General features: G+C 44.8%; 1 protein-coding gene across 1 annotated transcript in view; it reads right to left on the reverse strand.

Moving 5' to 3' along the window:
- LOC137097983 (myosin-16-like) overlaps positions 1–17,796 on the reverse strand; it is an 85,882-nt gene that overhangs the window by 23,562 nt on the left and 44,524 nt on the right. The window contains exons 21-30 of the mRNA XM_067473517.1: positions 17,662–17,743; positions 17,326–17,499; positions 13,250–13,477; positions 11,475–11,579; positions 9,333–9,419; positions 7,094–7,239; positions 6,720–6,810; positions 4,907–4,963; positions 2,785–2,871; positions 343–588 (exon numbers count right to left, since the gene is read on the reverse strand). Coding sequence (XP_067329618.1) covers positions 343–588; positions 2,785–2,871; positions 4,907–4,963; positions 6,720–6,810; positions 7,094–7,239; positions 9,333–9,419; positions 11,475–11,579; positions 13,250–13,477; positions 17,326–17,499; positions 17,662–17,743 — 1,303 coding nt within the window. The remainder of the gene's footprint in view (positions 1–342; positions 589–2,784; positions 2,872–4,906; positions 4,964–6,719; positions 6,811–7,093; positions 7,240–9,332; positions 9,420–11,474; positions 11,580–13,249; positions 13,478–17,325; positions 17,500–17,661; positions 17,744–17,796) is intronic.

Raw genomic sequence — 17,796 nt, forward strand, 5'->3', positions numbered from 1 at the left:
ATTGTTGGCTCATGTTTAACTTGTTGTCCATGAGGACTCCAAGAGTTTTTTCACACGTACTGCTCTCGAGCCAGGCATCCCCCATTCTGTATCTTTGCATTTCGTTTTTCCTGCCAAAGTGGAGTCTCTTGCATTTGTCACTGTTGAACTTCATTTTGTTAGTTTTGGCCCATCTCTCTAATCTGTCAAGATTGTTTCGAATCCTGCTCCTGTCCTCTGGAGTATTGGCTATCCCTTCCTACCGGCTGTTAGGAATGGTGGGAGTTGAAGTCCAAAACATCTGGAGGACCGAAGTTGGCCTGTGCCTGTTCTAGAAGCTCCTCTTCCTCTTTTACTTGGTACCTTGGATTTCTGGATGGTCTCCACACTAGCGCTGAGGTCCTCGATCTCCGCCTTGAGGACTTGCTTGTCCTTCTCCAGCTTGGACTTCACCCTCTGCAGGTTCTCCAGGTGCTCCGTCATCTCGGCCATGGCGTCCGTGTGCTTCTTGCGCAGGGTGGAGGCGGTGGCCTCGCTCTGCAAGGCAGCTTCTTCCAATTCCCTCCGCAGCTTCAGGAGTTCAGCCTCGCGCTTGCGGTTCTGCTCGATCTGAAAGGCGGAACACAAAATCCAAAAGCATAACATTAATCCAAAGGCATGTCCATTAACATGAAGACAGGAACATTTCCAGGGTAAATTCTCCAAAGATACATAAGCATAAATACGTAGGAACATGAAACAGGAACCGTGACAATACGAAAGACAAGAACTGGGAATCATGAACAGGAGACTGATCTCCTTCAGCAACATTGTCTCCTCTGAAAGGCCTGAAGCAAAACACTTAATTTAAGCCTTCCAAGAGACCTCATCACACTAGAGAATGAATCCACTTTAAATCCAGTTGCTGCCTCCTGCAGAATCCTGGGATTTGTAGTTTAGGGAGGAGCCTTTAACAGACTCACTAAACTACAAACCCCAGAATTCTGCAAGAAGCAGAAACCAGATTTAAAGTGGATTCATTCTCTAGTGCGATGGAGTAGCATGACACTCGTGACATCATGACTAACACACCTGGACCTCAAGGTCTTATCTTGGTGAAAAGTGTATTTCAGTGCTAAGGTGTAACAGTTCAGATGAAAACTGAATCAGAGTTTTTCTAAACAGTGAGCAGATGGTACAGTTACACTCTGCTGACAACTGATAAGCACTCTGCTTTGTATAGGTTTATTTTGACTTTCCCTGAGGCATTCACTCCAGTACGCAGCCTATCCAGGGAGAGCGTGATTGGGAAAAACTATAAATCATGCACCTATCCCACCTCAACAGTCTTCAAAATGGAGATAACAACCTACTGGATGGATGGATGGATGGATGGATGGATGGATGGATGGAGAAAAGAACTGGGAATCATAAACAGGAGACCGATCTCCTTTAGCAACATTGTCTCCTCTGAAAGGCCTGAAACAAAACACTTAATTTAAGCCTTCCAAGAGACCTCATCACACTAGAGAATGAATCCACTTTAAATCAGGTTGCTGCCTCCTGCAGAATCCTGGGATTTGTAGTTTAGGGAGGAGCCTTTAAGAGACTCACTAAACTACAAACCCCAGAATTTTGCAAGAGGCAGAAACCAGATTTAAAGTGGATTCATTCTCTAGTGCGATGGAGTAGCATGACACTCGTGACATCATGACTAACACACCTGGACCTCAAGGTCTTATCTTGGTGAAAAGGGTGTTTCAGTGCTAAGGTGTAACAGTTCGGATGAAAACTGAATCAGAGTTTTTCTAAACAGTGAGCAGATGGTACAGTTACACTCTGCTGACAACTGATAAGCACTCTGCTATGCATAGGTTTATTTTGACTTTCCCTGAGGCATTCACTCCAGTACGCAGCCTATCCAGGAAGAGCGTGATTGGGAAAAAACTATAAATCACGCACCTATCCCACCTCAACAGTCTTCACAATGGAGATAACATCCTACTGGATGGATTGATGGATGGATGGATGGAGAAAAGAACTGGGAATCATAAACAGGAGACCGATCTCCTTTAGCAACATTGTCTCCTCTGAAAGGCCTGAAACAAAACACTTAATTTAAGCCTTCCAAGAGACCTCATCACACTAGAGAATGAATCCACTTTAAATCCAGTTGCTGCCTCCTGCAGAATCCTGGGATTTGTAGTTTAGGGAGGAGCCTTTAACAGACTCACTAAACTACAAACCCCAGAATTCTGCAAGAAGCAGAAACCCAATTTAAAGTGGATTCATTCTCTAGTGCGATGGAGTAGTAACACACCCATGACATCATGACTAACACACCTGGACCTCAAGGTCTTATCTTGGTGAAAATGGTGTTTCAGTGCTAAGGTGTAACAGTTCGGATGAAAACTGAATTAGAGTTACTGAAGGCTTCCATGGCTGGAATCACTGGGTTGTTGTAGGTTTTTTGGGCTACATCGCCATGTTCTAGGATGCCTGCCATAGATGCAGGTGAAATGACAGGAGAGAATGCTTCTAGAACATGGCCAAATAGCCCAAAAAACCTACAATAACCCAGTTAATCAGAGTTTTTCTAAACAGTGAGCAGCACAAGGTCAGATGGTGAAGTTACACTCTGCTGACAACTGATAAGCACTCTGCTATGTATAGGCTTATTTTGACTTGCCCTGAGGCATTCACTCCAGTGCGCAGCCTTTCCAGGGAGAGCGTGATTGGGAAAAACTATAAATCACGCACCTATCCCACCTCGGCAATCTTCACAATGGAGATAACAACCTACCAAATGGATGGATGAAGACGTACCTGAGCAGTGGTGGCCCCGCCAGCCTCTTCCAGTCGGTCAGAAAGCTCTTCCAGTTCCCGGGAGATGTCACTGCGTTGTTTCTCCACCTGAAGGAGAATGAGAAAGTAAAATATGAACACCGCCATGCCCAAACCCTACTTTGTATGGTTGCACTGGTTAAGGATGATGGGAATTGTAGTGTTCTTCTAGATCAGGCATGGGCCAACTTTGGCCCTCCAGGTGTTTTGGACTTCCACAATTCCTAACAGCCTACTGGAGGAGCCCAAAACACCTGGAAGGCTGAAGTTGGCTCATACTGCTATAATACTATGCAATTTTCCCCATGTTTTAATGATAGAGCCAATTAGGAAATGACATTTATAACTTAGGAACAAAAACCTCATTACATGGTGTAATTGCCCATTCAAGCTTCCTACACAGCTTCCTTTTGTCTCTGTAATAAAGCATAATTTGGAGCATGTTAACCCTGGCCAACACACATTTGGTTTAGCTCTGTTTCTGGGTATCTTTGGCCTGTTGATTCCAAAAATGGCAGCGGTTTTTCCCCTATCGGCACTAGTTTTCGAGATCCAGGATATTTGGAATCTATTTGGAATCTACCCATAGAAAACTACAATCACAATATCTAAGAAACTAAAGTTGATGCGTCTATCCAATGCCATAATTTGAACCTGTACTGAAGATACTTCAGCGTTAGTGGTCCAAATGTCCATGAAATAGTTAATTTGTGGAACATTATGAAGCATGCGTGGACAAGGAAGATGTTGCAGTAGACTAGGAGGCTGGGCACTGAATTAATGAGCTGATAATAGTGGGGTATAAATATAGCAGATGCCATTTGTTCTGTCTCTGTCTCCTCAATCGTGACCGTGCTAACGAGTAAGTGTCATTGCAATTAATTTATTTTCCCATGTTGAGAAACTGCAAGTCGCTTCTGGTGTGAGAGAATTGGCCGTCTGCAAGGACGTTGCTAAGAGGACACCCAAATGTTTTGATGTTTTACCATCCTTGCGGGAGGCGACTTCCACGCCCCCACATGAGGAGCTGGAGCTGACAGAAGGAGCTCACCTGCACTCTCCCCAGATTCTAACTTCCGACCTGTTGGCCTTCAGTCCTTCCAGCACAAGGGTTTAACCCATTGTGCCACTGGGGGCTCTTATATTGCAATGAATGAAATGTAAATACAGATAAGAGCCGCTTGTCAAAGCAGAAACAACTGTCTGTGTGACGGCGCGAGGGGCACCACCTATGTGTAGAACTGTTAGTTGCAAGATTTAAACTGTTGTATCATGCTTAATTCTGCCTTTTACCCTGCTTATGTATAGTCGTATGGATTGGTTAGTTATAGCTGTCAATCAGTACTGTTTGGCTCCACCTCTTCCTGCAGGAGGGGAGTGCTTCCTTTCTTTTCATTCTGCCATCAGAGTTTCTACCAGATGGACATGAGTAAGAGACTTGACTCTAAAAGACCCTGATTTAAATTACCTCTCAGCACCAGTTTTTAGGTTTTTTACCCTTGAGACTTGTGCGTCATGTTCAGACCAACCTGAACGACGTTGGAAGTCTCAAGCGCCTTCAAATCGGTTCTTTTGGCACCAAAGGAAGATCCCAAGTCTTCAAACATAGGCCATCTGAACTGGGGTTGTGGTTTGCTCTGGCATTCACAGCCATTGAGGAAAGAGGAAACTTGGAAAGGCTTCTCAGCTTCAAACCCCTTGGACCCAGGACTAACTGAGACTGTAACGTATATTTTCCTTCACCCCTCTGAAGTTTCCAACTCATTGCTTTAAAGAAATAACTCTTTGTGATCAATAAAACGTATTTTGAGTTATATACAGCGTTTTGGGTTTTTGAGAATTCTAGTTTCCTAAAGGAGGGCAAGAAGCAATCCCTTGGGGGAAAGATGCCACGTCCATGCCTCCTTCATTAAGAATTATAGCCCCCAGGTGTGACGGCACAGTCTGAAGTCAGTCAATTGAATGATAAGAAGCATGTTGGTCAGCAAATTGCATTGATAGGTCTACCACTAAGAGACCTTGTAGACGTTTTGTAAACACAAGGCATTGAAAGAAGTTAAAGAGCTTCAAAACAACAATGTGGTGAGTCGCTTCCTTGACTTACCTTCGCCCTTATAGAACGTTCGGATTCAAGCTCTTCCTCCAGTTCTTCAATTCGGGCCTGTCAAAAATACACATGCATGTGAGCAATATTTCTGCACATGGTAGCTGCATCTATCAGTTAATGATTGATAAAGGTTTCCTCAGGATGCACCCTTTCCTACATCATTCAGCAAAATCATAGAACCATAGAATCATAGAATGACAGAGTTGGAAGAGACCTCGTGGGCCATCCAGTCCAACCCCATTCTGCCAAGAAGCAGGAATATTGCATTCAAATCACCCCTGACAGATGACTATCCAGCCTCTGTTTCAAAGCTTCCAAAGAAGGAGCCTCCACTACACTCCGGGGCAGAGAGTTCCACTGCTGAACATCTCTCACAGTCAGGAAGTTCTTCCTCATGTTCAGATGGAATCTCCTCTCTTGTAGTTTGAAGCCATTGTTCCTTGTTCTAATCTCCAGGGAAGCAGAAAACAAGCTTGCTCCCTCCTCCTCCTCCCTGTGGCTTCCTCTCACATATTTATACATGGCTATCATATCTCCTCTCAGCCTTCTCTTCTTCAGGCTAAGCATGCCCAGCTCCTTAAGCCGCTCCTCATAGGGCTTGTTCTCCAGACCCTTGATCATTTTAGTTGTCCTCCTCTGGACACATTCCAGCTTGTCAATATCTCTCTTGAATTGTGGTGCCCAGAATTGGACACAATATTCCAGGTGTGGTCTAACCAAAGCAGAATAGAGGAGTAGCATGACTTCCCTAGGCTCCTCTTGATGCAGGCCAAAATCCCACTGGCTTTTTTTGCCGCCACATCACATTCCTGGCTCATGTTTAACTTGTTGTCCACGAGGACTCCAAGATCTTTTTCACACGTACTGCTCTCGAGCCAGGCATTGTCCCCCATTCTGTCTCTTTGCATTTCGTTTTTTCTGCCAAAGTGGAGTATCTTGCATTTGTCCCCGTTGAACTTCATTTTGTTAGTTTTGGCCCATCATCTCTCTAGTCTGTCAAGGCCGTTTTGAATCCTGCTCCTGTCCTCTGGAGTATTGACTATCCCTCCCAATTTGGTGTCGTCTGCAAACTTGATGATGCTGCCTTCTAGCCCTTCATCTATTCTAAGTCATTAATAAAGATGTTGAACAGGACCGGGCCCAGGACGGAACCCTGCGGCACTCCACTCGTCACTTCTTTCCAGGATGAAGAGGAAGCCTTGGGGAAAATCACCTTCTGGGTTTGTCCATTTAATCAATTTCAGATCCACCCCACCGTAGTTTTGCCAAGCCCACATTGGACTAGTTTCCTTGCCAGAAGGTCGTGGGGGACCTTGTCAAAGAAGGCCTTCCTGAAATCCAGGTACGCTACATCCACGGCATTCCCCGCATCTACCCAGCTTGTAACTCTATCGAATCCCTGCAAGATTGTTCCAGCAACAATACAGTATGACCCTATATCCATGCAACCGGTGCCCGTGGCTTCTAGGTCTTCCGGTGTAACTCTACGGCATTCTTGGGCCAGAAGTATTTCATTTCAATAGGGGTTCCCGTTAGCCATATCCATGCAAAGTCTGGGAATATATTGCCATGGATCAATGTCTGCTTCTAGAGCTGGCCAGATGGCCTCCCAGTGTCATACATCCTTAGCCTTAGCCGTAGAAATCCACTTTATCTAATTCTGAGAATTAACCAGAGTGTCATCTTCTAGCCCGATGTCCTGAGAGGGATCAGCTGCCCTTGAATGGCTAGCCAAAGAGACTTAGAGGGGAAAGGGGGTCAATGCAATGGGGCGGCCTTTCCAGCTGTCCTCCCCTCCCTTCCTTCCTACCTGATGCTCCTTGAGTTTCCTCTGCAGCGTGGAGTTCAGGGCTTGCTCATCCTCCACTTTGGAGTTGACGGAATTGATCTCCATGTCGCGCCTGCAAAACAAAGGAGCCACGATTCAGGAATTGTGGGAGTTGAAGTCCAAAACACCTGGAGGAGAGCCGAAGTTTGTCCATGCTTGTGATAGACCACACAGATCCAGAGTAGGTCCCTACAGTAACTTATGGACCCATCACCAAGACTCTACTTCTGGAAGGCAATCATACTCTGCCATGAGGGATCACCAATGATGTTGATGATGGTGGACATCTTAACACACATATCCCTACTTCTCCATGGAGGATGGGTTTCCATACACACACACACACACACACTTACTTCTTCACCACTTCTTCCAAGTCGAGCTTTGCTCTTTCCATTTCGTTGAGATTGTCGATGGTCATTTTCAAGTCGCCCTCAGCTTTGCGTCGGGCCTTCTCCACCTCGGCACGGATTTTCTTCTCTTGCTCCCAGTTGTCTTCCAACTGGTTCAGAGAATCCACAGAATGGACATTATCAGATGGAAGTCAATGAAACAATGGTTAGGCTGTCCTAGTCAATCCTAACCAGAGTCACATAATCTTGACAATGGAAGTTCTAACCCAGCTCCAAGATGATGTGACTCTAGTTGGGTCATCTAGACCAGGAAGTCAATAAAACAATAGCTTGGCCGTCTTGGTTAATCCCAATCAGAGTCACATAATCTTAGCAATGGAAGTTCTAACCTATCTCCAAGATGATGTGACTCTAGTTGGGTCATCTAGCCCAGGAAGTCAATAAAACGATAGTTTGACTATCTTGGTTAATCCCAACCAGAGTCACATAATCTTGGCAATGGAAGTTCTAACCCATCTCCAAGATGATGTGACTCTAGTTGGGTCACCTAGCCCAGGAAGTCAATAAAACAATAGCTTGGCTGTCCTGGTTAATCCCAACCAGAGTCACATAATCTTGGGAATGGAAGTTGTAACCCATCTCCAAGATGATGTGACTCTAGTTGGGTCACCTAGCCCAGGAAGTCAATAAAACAATAGCTTGGCTGTCCTGGTTAATCCCAACCAGAGTCACATAATCTTAGCAATGGAAGTTCTAACCCATCTCCAAGATGATGTGACTCTAGTTGGGTCATCTAGCCCAGGAAGTCAATAAAACAATAGCTTGGCTGTCCTGGTTAATCCCGACCAGAGTCACATAATCTTGGCAAGGGAAGTTCTAACCTATCTCCAAGATGATGTGACTCTAGTTGGGTCATCTAGCCCAGGAAGTCAATAAAACAATAGCTTGGCTGTCCTGGTTAATCCCAACCAGAGTCACATAATCTTGGGAATGGAAGTTCTAACCCATCTCCATGATGATGTGACTCTAGTTGGGTTATCTATCCCAGGAAGTCAATGAAACAATAGCTTGGCCGTCCTGGTTAATCCCAACCAAAGTCACATAATCTTAGCAATGGAAGTTCTAACCTATCTCCAAGATGATGTGACTCTAGTTGGGTCATCTAGCCCTGGAAGTCAATAAAACAATAGCTTGGCAATCCTAGTTAATTCCAACCAGAGTCACATAATCTTGACAATGGGAGTTCTAACCTATCTATAAAATGATGTGACTCTAGTTGGGTCATCTAGCCCAGGAAGTCAATAAAACAATAGCTTGGGTATCCTAGTTAATCCCAACTAGAGTCACATCATCTTGGGAATGGAAGTTCTAACCTATCTCCAAGATGATGTGACTCTAGTCGGGTCATCTAGCCCAGGATGTCAATAAAACAATAGCTTGGCTGTCCCGGTTAATCCCAACCAGAGTCACATCATCTTGGCAATTGAAGTTCTAACCCATCTCCAAGATGATGTGACTCTAGTGGGTTCATCTAGCCCAGGAAGTCAATATAACTATAGCTTGGCTGTCCTGGTTAATCCCAACCAGAGTCACATAATCTTGGCAATGAAAGTTCTAATCCATCTCCAAGATGATGTGACTCTAGTGGGTTCATCTAGCCCAGGAAGTCAATAAAACAATAGCTTGGCTGTCCTGGTTAATCCCAACCAGAGTCACATAATCTTGGCAATGGAAGTTCGAACCCATCTCCAAGATGATGTGACTCTAGTTGGGTCATCTAGCCCAGGAAGTCAATAAAACAATAGCTTGGCTGTGCTGGATAATCCCAACCAGAGTCACATAATCTTGGCAATGGAAGTTCTAACCCATCTCCAAGATGATGTGACTCTAGTTGGGTCATCTAGCCCAGAAAGTCAATAAAACAATAGCTTGGTTGTCCTGGTTAATCCCAACCAGAGTCACATAATCTTGGCAATGGAAGTTCTAACCCATCTCCAAGATGATGTGACTCTAGTTGGGTCATCTAGACCCATCCTTCGACAGCCAGAATGGGAATGGGTTTCCCAATTTCCAGTTGGTAGTTATTATGGTAGGGCAAACTTTGCACCCCACTCTTGATACTGGACAACCCATCAATGGAATATTCAACAAGTCAAAGAGTATATGAATGTAATGTATATCCCACCTTTCACCCTACACGGAACCCTACATGGAACCCACTCAACGACCAATTAGTACTGACCTCATGAATCTGGGTACTCAGTTTACTGTTGGTTTTGGTGAGGTGATTCACTTTGTCTTCTTCTGCTTGAAGGTCATCCAGTGTTTTCTAAGAAGAGATACACAACGAGAGAAATGTGTCATGGAAGCAAGAGAGTTGGAAAAATACCCAACACTGGAGTTCCTCAAATCCTTGAGATTCAGAGAGAAAAAGGGAAGAACAACTTGTGCTTCTCCCCAGATTATAAACATAGATTGGGGAACTTCCTTTCCCAAATATATAGTTTGATAGCTGGGATTGAAGATTAATCTCCTCAGTTTTGGAATGTGCAAAATTTGTTCTGTCCTCCGACACGATTCAATGGTGCATCCTGGTGGAAGCACACCATAGAATCACCTAGAGGACCTAGAACATTCCTCTAGAGCAGGGGTTCTCCAACGTTTTCAGCCGCCGAGCCCTTTTTGAAGCAAATATTTCTCATGCAGCCCCAAGAAATGTTATTATATCGTACTAGCCGTCCCCTGCCACATGTCGCTGTGGCCCGGTCTGTGTATATGTGTTTTGTGTGTGTGTGTATATGTGTTTATGTGTGTGTGTATATATTTCTGCATATGTGTATATATGTGTGTTTGTGTGCATATATGTGCGTGTGTATATATGTGTATATACTTGTGTATTTCCATGTTTATATGTGTATATGTATATATGTGTGTATATATTTGTGTATATGTGTATATATGTGTGTTTGTGTGTATATATGTACGTCTGTGTATATGTGTGTATATACTTGTATATTTCTGTGTTTATATGTGTATATGTATATTGTTTATATGTGTGTTCTTGTGTATATGCATATACGTGTGTATATATGTGTGTATATATGTGCCTGTGTGTATATATGTGTGTATACGTGTGCATGTACTTGTGTATATCTGTGTTTATAGGTGTACATGTATATTGTGTATATGTGTGTTCTTGTGTATATGCATATATGTGTGTATATATGTGTGTATATATGTGTGTTTGTGTGTATATATGTGCCTGCGTGTATATATGTGTGTATACGTGTGTATATACTTGTGTATTTCTGTGTTTATATGTGTATATGTATATTGAGTATATGTGTGTTCTTGTGTATATGCATATATCTGTGTATATATGTGTGTATATGTGTGTATATACTTGTGTATTTCTGTGTTTATATGTGTACATGTATATTGTGTATATGTGTGTGCTTGTGTATATGCATATATGTGTGTATATATGTGTGTATATATTTCTGCATATGTATATATATGTGTGTTTGTGTGTATATATGTGCCTGTGTGTATATATGTGTGTGTATACGGGTGTATATACTTGTGTATTTCTGTGTTTATATGTGTATATGTATATTGTGTGTATGTTTGTGCTTGAGTATATGCATATATATGTGTATATATGTATGTATATATTTGTATATATGTGTATATATGTGCCTGTGTGTATATATGTGTGTATACATGTGTATATACTTGTGTATTTCTGTGTTTATATGTGTACATGTATATTGTGTATATGTGTGTTTATATTGCTGCATATGTATATGTATATATGTATATGTATATTGTGTATATGTGTGTGCTTGTGTACATGCATATATGTGTGTATATATGTACGTAGGTATGTGTATATGTGTGCAGGTGTATATATATGTGTGTGTATATGTGTATAGTTATGTGTGCTTGCTTATATATATGTATGTGTGTGTATGTATATATAGTTTATTTTGGGGGGGTTTAAAGTCAGTTCTGCTGGTTATTGTGTGTGTGTGTGTGTGTGTTTAGGAGTGATGGACACATTGGACTGTTAGGTGTATTGTGTCAAAATTTCGTGTCAATTCACCCAGTGCTTTCCAAGTTATGTTTCTCCTACAAAGGAACAGTACATTTATATATAATATAATATAATATAAATATATATTATATTATATTATATTATATTATATTATATTATATATCAGGCATGGGCCAGGCCCGTGGCAGATGGATGGAGAGTGTTTGTGTGAACTAATTCACACACACGCACCCATGTATATGTACTTTACCAAACTCTACCATGTCCAAGGCCACTCAATGGGTTCCCATGGCCAAACAGAGTCCAGTCTAGCTGGGTCTTTCTCACCTGGTGCAACTCTTCCAGCGCCCTCTTCTCCTTCTGGAGTTTGGCGACCGTGTCATCCCGGGCTTGGAGGTCACCGGTCAGGGTGCGGACCCTATGGTCCAAAGCCTGGAGGAAAGGAAAGCGCATAGAGTCCAATCAATAGGCCTATTTTCTCCTAATTCCTTGGGAGGACAAACAAAGGTGTCCATTCTCCTGCCTCGGGACTCTCAAAGGGCAAAATGGGTGATCCATAACTAGCATTTCTCAACCTGGAAGCAGACAGGCTTTGAAGCTGCAAGGGCATTCAATGCAAATCAAGCTGACCAATTGCCGCATTCACACCTGCCTCCAACAGATGAGTACTTCTCCCACTCTATGGACATTCCACAGATATATAAACCCCACTTGCCTAACTCCAGTATGCTGATGACAATGTTGTCTGTGCACACTCAGAAGAAGCTCTACAAGCCACATCAGAAAATGTTGACATTTTCCGCTACCTTGGCAGCCACCTCTCCACCAAAGTCAACATCGACACCGAAATACAACACCGCCTGAGCTCTGCGAGTGCAGCATTTTCCCAAATGAAGCAGAGAGTGTTTGAGGACCGGGACATCCGTAGGTATACCAAGGTGCTTGTTTATAGAGCTATTGCCCTCCCAACCCTGCTATATGCATGTGAGACGTGGACTGTCTACAGACGTCACATGCAACTCCTGGAACGATTCCATCAGCGCTGCCTCCAGAAAATCCTGCAAATCTCTTGGGAAGACAAGCGGACAAACGTCAGCATGCTGGAAGAAGCAAAGACCACCAGCATTGAAGCGATGGTCCTCCAACATCAACTCTGCTGGGCCGGCCACATTCTCCGGATGCCTGACCACCGTCTCCCAAAGCAGTTGCTGTACTCTGAACTTAAGAACGGAAAGCGGAACGTTGGTGGACAGGAAAAGAGATTTAAAGATGGGCTCAAAGCCAACCTTAAAATCTCTGGCATAGACACTGAGAACGGGGAAGCCCTGGCCCTTGAGTGCTCCAGCTGGAGGTGAGCTGTGACCAGCAGTGCTGCAGAATTCGAGGAGGCACGAGTGGAGGGTGAAAGAGAGAAACGTGCCAGGAGGAAGGCACGTCAAGCTAACCCCGACCGGGACTGCCTTCCACCTGGAAACCAATGCCTTCACTGTGGGAGAAGATGCGGGTCAAGAATAGGGCTCCACAGCCACCTGCGAACCCACAAGAATACTCAACATGGAAGACCATCTTACTCGTCCAAAGAGGGATCGCCTAAGTAAGTAAGTAAGTAAGTAAGTAAGTAAGTAAGTAAGTAACTAAGTTTCCAACAGACCTCACAACCCCTGAGAAAGCCTGCCATAGATGTGGGTGAAAAATTCCCCCAGGCAGGAAGCAGCCAGGCTTTAAAGCTGCAAGGCTATTCAATGCTAATCAAGCTGCCCAATTGTCACATTCACACCTGCCTAAAACAAATGAGTTCTTTCTCCCACTGTGTGGACACTCCACAGATATATAAACCCCACTTGCCTAGTTTTCCAACAGATCTCACAACCTCTGAGAATGCCTGCCATAAATGTGGGTGAAATGTCAGGAGATAATGCTTCTGGGACATGGCCAGACAGCCTGGAAAACTCACAGCAACCCAGTGATTCTGGCCACGAAAGTCTTCGACAACACATTGAGTTCCTCATTGTTTCCTCCCCGAATACTATTGGTTAGTTTGGCCAACCAAACATTGTCCCAACCTAGAGGACCAACCTAAAGATCAGACTGGCGCGACGTACCTGCTTCTCCTTCTCTGTCTTGGCAAGGGTGGTCTCCAGGCCTTCGAGGTCCCTCTTGAGGTCGCTCAGCTCCCCTTCCAGCTTGCGCTTCTGGGCCCCCAGCGTTGCTGCCGAGCCCTCCTCCTCCTCCAAGCGCTCCTTCATATCCGAGATCTGGCTCTCCAGGTCCATCTTGGACTTCATCATCTGGGTCAAGCGCTCCTCAGCATCCGACAAGTTCTCTTGCTCCTGGAAATGGAAGGGGAAAGGGTCAGCAGAATCATAGAGTTGGAAGACACCACATGGGCCATCTAGACTCGCCATGCAAGAAAAACACAATCAAAGCACCCCTGACAGATGGCCATCCAGCCTGTTTCAAAGCCTCCAAGGAAGGAGCTTCCACAAGTCTCCGAGGCAGAGAGTTCCACTGATGAACAGTTCTTCTTACAGCCAAGAAGTTCTTCCTAATTTTCAGGTGGAATCTCCTTTCCTGTCCTAGTTCCAGGACAGGATAGAATCATAGAATCATAGAATCAAAGAGTTGGAAGAGACCTCCTGGGCCATCCAGTTCAACCCCATTCTGCCAAGAAGCAGGAATATTGCATTCAAATCACCCCTGACAGATGGCCATCCAGCCTCTGTTTAAAAGCTTCCAAAGAAGGAGCCTCCACCACACTCCGGGGCAGAGAATTCCACTGCTGAACGGCTCTCACACTCAGGAAGGTCTTCCTCGTGTTCAGATGGAATCTCCTCTCTTGTAGTTTGAAGCCATTGTTCCTTGTCCTAGTCTCCAAGGAAGCAGAAAACAAGCTTGCTCCCTCCTCTCTGTTGCTTCCTCTCACATATTTATCCATGACTATCATATCTCCTCTCATCCTCTTCTTCAGGCTAAACATGCCCAGCTCCTTAAGCCGCTCCTCATAGGGCTTGTTCTCCAGACCCTTGATCATTTTAGTCGCCCTCCTCTGGACACATTCCAGCTTGTCAATATCTCTCTTGAATTGTGGTGCCCAGAATTGGACACAATATTCCAAGTGTGGTCTAACCAAAGCGGAATAGAGCATGGGGAGCATAACTCCCCTAGATCGAGACGCTATGCTCCTCTTGATGCAGGCCAAAATCCCATTGGCTTTTTTTGCCGCCACATCACATTCCTGGCTCATGTTTAACTTGTTGTCCACGAGGACTCCAAGATCCTTTTCACACGTACTGCTCTCGAGCCAGGCATCCCCCATTCTGTCTCTTTGCATTTCGTTTTTTCTGCCTAAGTGGAGTATCTTGCATTTGTCCCCGTTAAACTTCATTGTATTAGTTTTGCCCCATCATCTCTCTAATCTGTCAAGATTGTTTTGAATTCTGCTCCTGTCCTCTGGAGTATTGGTTATCCCTCCCCATTTGGTGTCGCCTGCTTCCTCTTCTTTATGGCATCCTTTCACATATTTACACATGGCTCTCATGTCTCTTCTCAACCTTCTCTCCTGCAAGATGAATAGCCCCAGTTCTTTAAGACGCTCCTCAGAGGGATTCATGGTCTTCAGACCTCTCATCCTTTGAGTCTCCCTCTTCCTATGGACACCTTCCAGCTTAGAGTCAATATATCTTTTGAACTTCTTTGCCCAGAATTGGAAACCGTATTCCAGGTAAAGAGGAATTGACCAAAACAGAATAGAGAGGGGACCATGACTTCCCTTGATCTAGACACCATTCTCCTTTGGATGCAGCCCAAAATCCCATTAGCTTTTTGAGCATATTTCTCTTGTTCTCCATGAAGACTCCAAGATCTTTCTCACATGGACTGTTGTTGAGTCAGGCATCACCCATTCTGTATTTCTGAATATCATATCCTCAGCTTAAGTGGAGTATCTTACATTTCTCCTTGTTGACATGCATTTTGTTAGTTTTGGCCATTCAGCTCTCTAACCTGTTGAGGTCACCTTGGATCCTGATCCTCTCTCCTGGAGTATTAGCTCTCCCTCCCAATTTGGTGTCATCTGCAAACTTGATAAGCATGCCTTCTTAAACCTTCATCCAAGTCATTAAGTATCCAGAATGCAACTACACCACTCTTTTACCTATATGACAAAATATGTCCTCTTTTGGAGTGTTTCTAGGCCCTCCAGGGAATTCTATGGAATGCTTCCACCATAAATTGATCATGGAGCCATGCTATGTCTTCTAGTATAGGCATGGGCCAACTTCGGCCCTCCCTCCAGGTGTTTTGAACTTCAACTCCCACAATTCCTAATAGGTGGTAGGCTGTTAGGAATTGTGGGAGTTGAAGTCCAAAACACCTGGACAGAGGGCCACCCATGCCTATGCTAGAAGACATAGCAAGATGCCCTCATAGCAAGATGTGGGAGTTTAAGTCCAAAATATCTGGAGGGAGGGATGAAGTGGGCCCATGCCCATGCTAGAAGATATAGTAAGATGTTGGCCTATGCCCATGTCTATGCTAGAAGACATAGCAAGATGTCCTCATAGCAAGATGTGGGAGTTGAAGTCCAAAATACCTGGAGTGAGGGCCGAAGTTGGCCCATGCCCATGCTAGAAGACATAGTAAGATGTTAGCCCATGCCCATGCCTATGCTAGCAACATAGCAAGATGTCCTCATAGCAAGATGTGGGAGTTGAAGTCCAAAACACCTGGAGGGAGGGCCAAAGTTGGCCCATGGCCATGCTAGAAGACATAGCATGTTGGCCCATGCCCATGCCTATGCTAGAAAACATAGCAAGATGTGGGAGTTGAAGTCCAAAACACCTGGAGGGAGGGCTGGTTGGCTCATGCCTATGCTAGAAGACATAGCAAGTTGACCCATGCCTATGCTAGAAGACATAGCAAGATGTTCTCATAGCAAGCTGTGGGGGTTGAAGTCCAAAACACCTGGAGGGAGAGCTGAAGTTGGCCCATGCCTATGCTAGAAGACATAGCAAGATGTCCTCATAGCAAGATGTGGGAATTGAAGTCCAAAATACCTAGAGGGAGGCCCAAAGTTGGCCCATGCCCATGCTAGAAGACATAGCAAGTTGGCCCATGCCCATGCCTATGCTAGAAGACATAGCAAGTTGGCCCATGCCCATGCCTATGCTAGAAGACATAGCAAGTTGGCCCATGCCCATGCCTATGCTAGAAGACATAGCAAGTTGGCCCATGCCCATGCCCATGCTAGAAGACATAGCAAGTTGGCCCATGCCCATGCCTATGCTAGAAGACATAGCAATATGTCCTCATTACAAGTTGTGGGAGTTGAAGTCCAAAACACCTGGAAGGTGGGCCGAAGTTGGCCCATGCCTTTGCCTATGGTAGAAGACATTGCAAGTTGGCCCATGCCCATGCTAGAAGAAATTGCAAGATGTCCTCATAGCAAGTTGTGGATGTTGAAGTCCAAAACACCTGGAAGGAGGGCCAAAGTTGGCCCATGCCCATGCTAGAAAACATAGCAAGATGTCCTCATAGCAAGTTATGGGAATTGAAGTCCAAAACACCTGGAGGGAGGGCCAAAGCTGGCCCATGCCTGTGCTAGAAAACATAGCAAGATGTCCTCATAGCAAGATGTGGGATTTGAAGTCCAAAACACCTGTAGTGAGGGCCGAAGTTGGCCCATGCCTGTGCTAGAAGACATAGCAAGATGTCCTCTATGAGATGGAGTTATTGAGAAGAGACTGTAGCTTGTAAGTCATGGAATCGGAGGGACATAGTGGATTTTCCTACATTACTGTACCTTCTCTGTCTAGACCAGGTGTGGTCAAACTTGAGTCCTCCAGGTGTTTTAGACTTGGATGGATGAAGTTTGACCATGCCTAGTCTAGATGTTCTCCACCACCATTGGTGGTACTGCAACACAACCACAGCTGTCATCCATTTATCAACTTGCAAAGGGACTCCCATCCAAGATGACACCATGTCCTTACTTTCATGCATCAGAGACAGATGTTCACCTGAAAATGGCTGCCCAACTATATCCCCAAGATCATGGTCAGACTGGAGCATTGTAGCCTACTCCTTGGAGATGTGACACACTCATAGTTTTCCTATGTCCTCAGAGCTCCAATACATGAGCATTGCAATGACCAGGCGCAACACATTTTTGGCCACTCACAGCCTGCAACTGGATGGTCAGGTCATTCTTCTCCTGGCTCAGGGTGGCCAGCTTTTCTTCCAGCTCTTTGACGCGGTCCACCAGCTCCTGTGTCTTGGACATGGCGCTCCTGAGCTCTTCCTCTTTGGCTTTCATCTCGTCCTCTTGGCGGGCGACATTCAGCAAAGGCTTCACCTGTGGGAGGCAGGTAAACAGGTGAGTAACAAGAGGCATCATCTCCGTCACCATGCAGGATGGAGTCAGCCTTTCAAGGCACAGCATCCACAACAATAACAAAATCTAATTATCCTCCGTCCACGCGGAAATCCACGTGGAACGGATGGCCCATTCCCTCACCTTGTTGTACAGCTTCCACCAGCCCCAGAAACGCATCTGCAAGAATTTGCGGACGTTCCTCTGGATAAGTATCAAACCCAGCCTGGAATGAAAAGGAAAACCAGTGGTGAAGCTCCCACCCAGCAAAACAACCAC

The sequence above is a fragment of the Anolis sagrei genome, chromosome X (assembly GCF_037176765.1).
Source record: "Anolis sagrei isolate rAnoSag1 chromosome X, rAnoSag1.mat, whole genome shotgun sequence".
In the NCBI taxonomy this organism is placed as follows: domain Eukaryota; kingdom Metazoa; phylum Chordata; class Lepidosauria; order Squamata; family Dactyloidae; genus Anolis; species Anolis sagrei.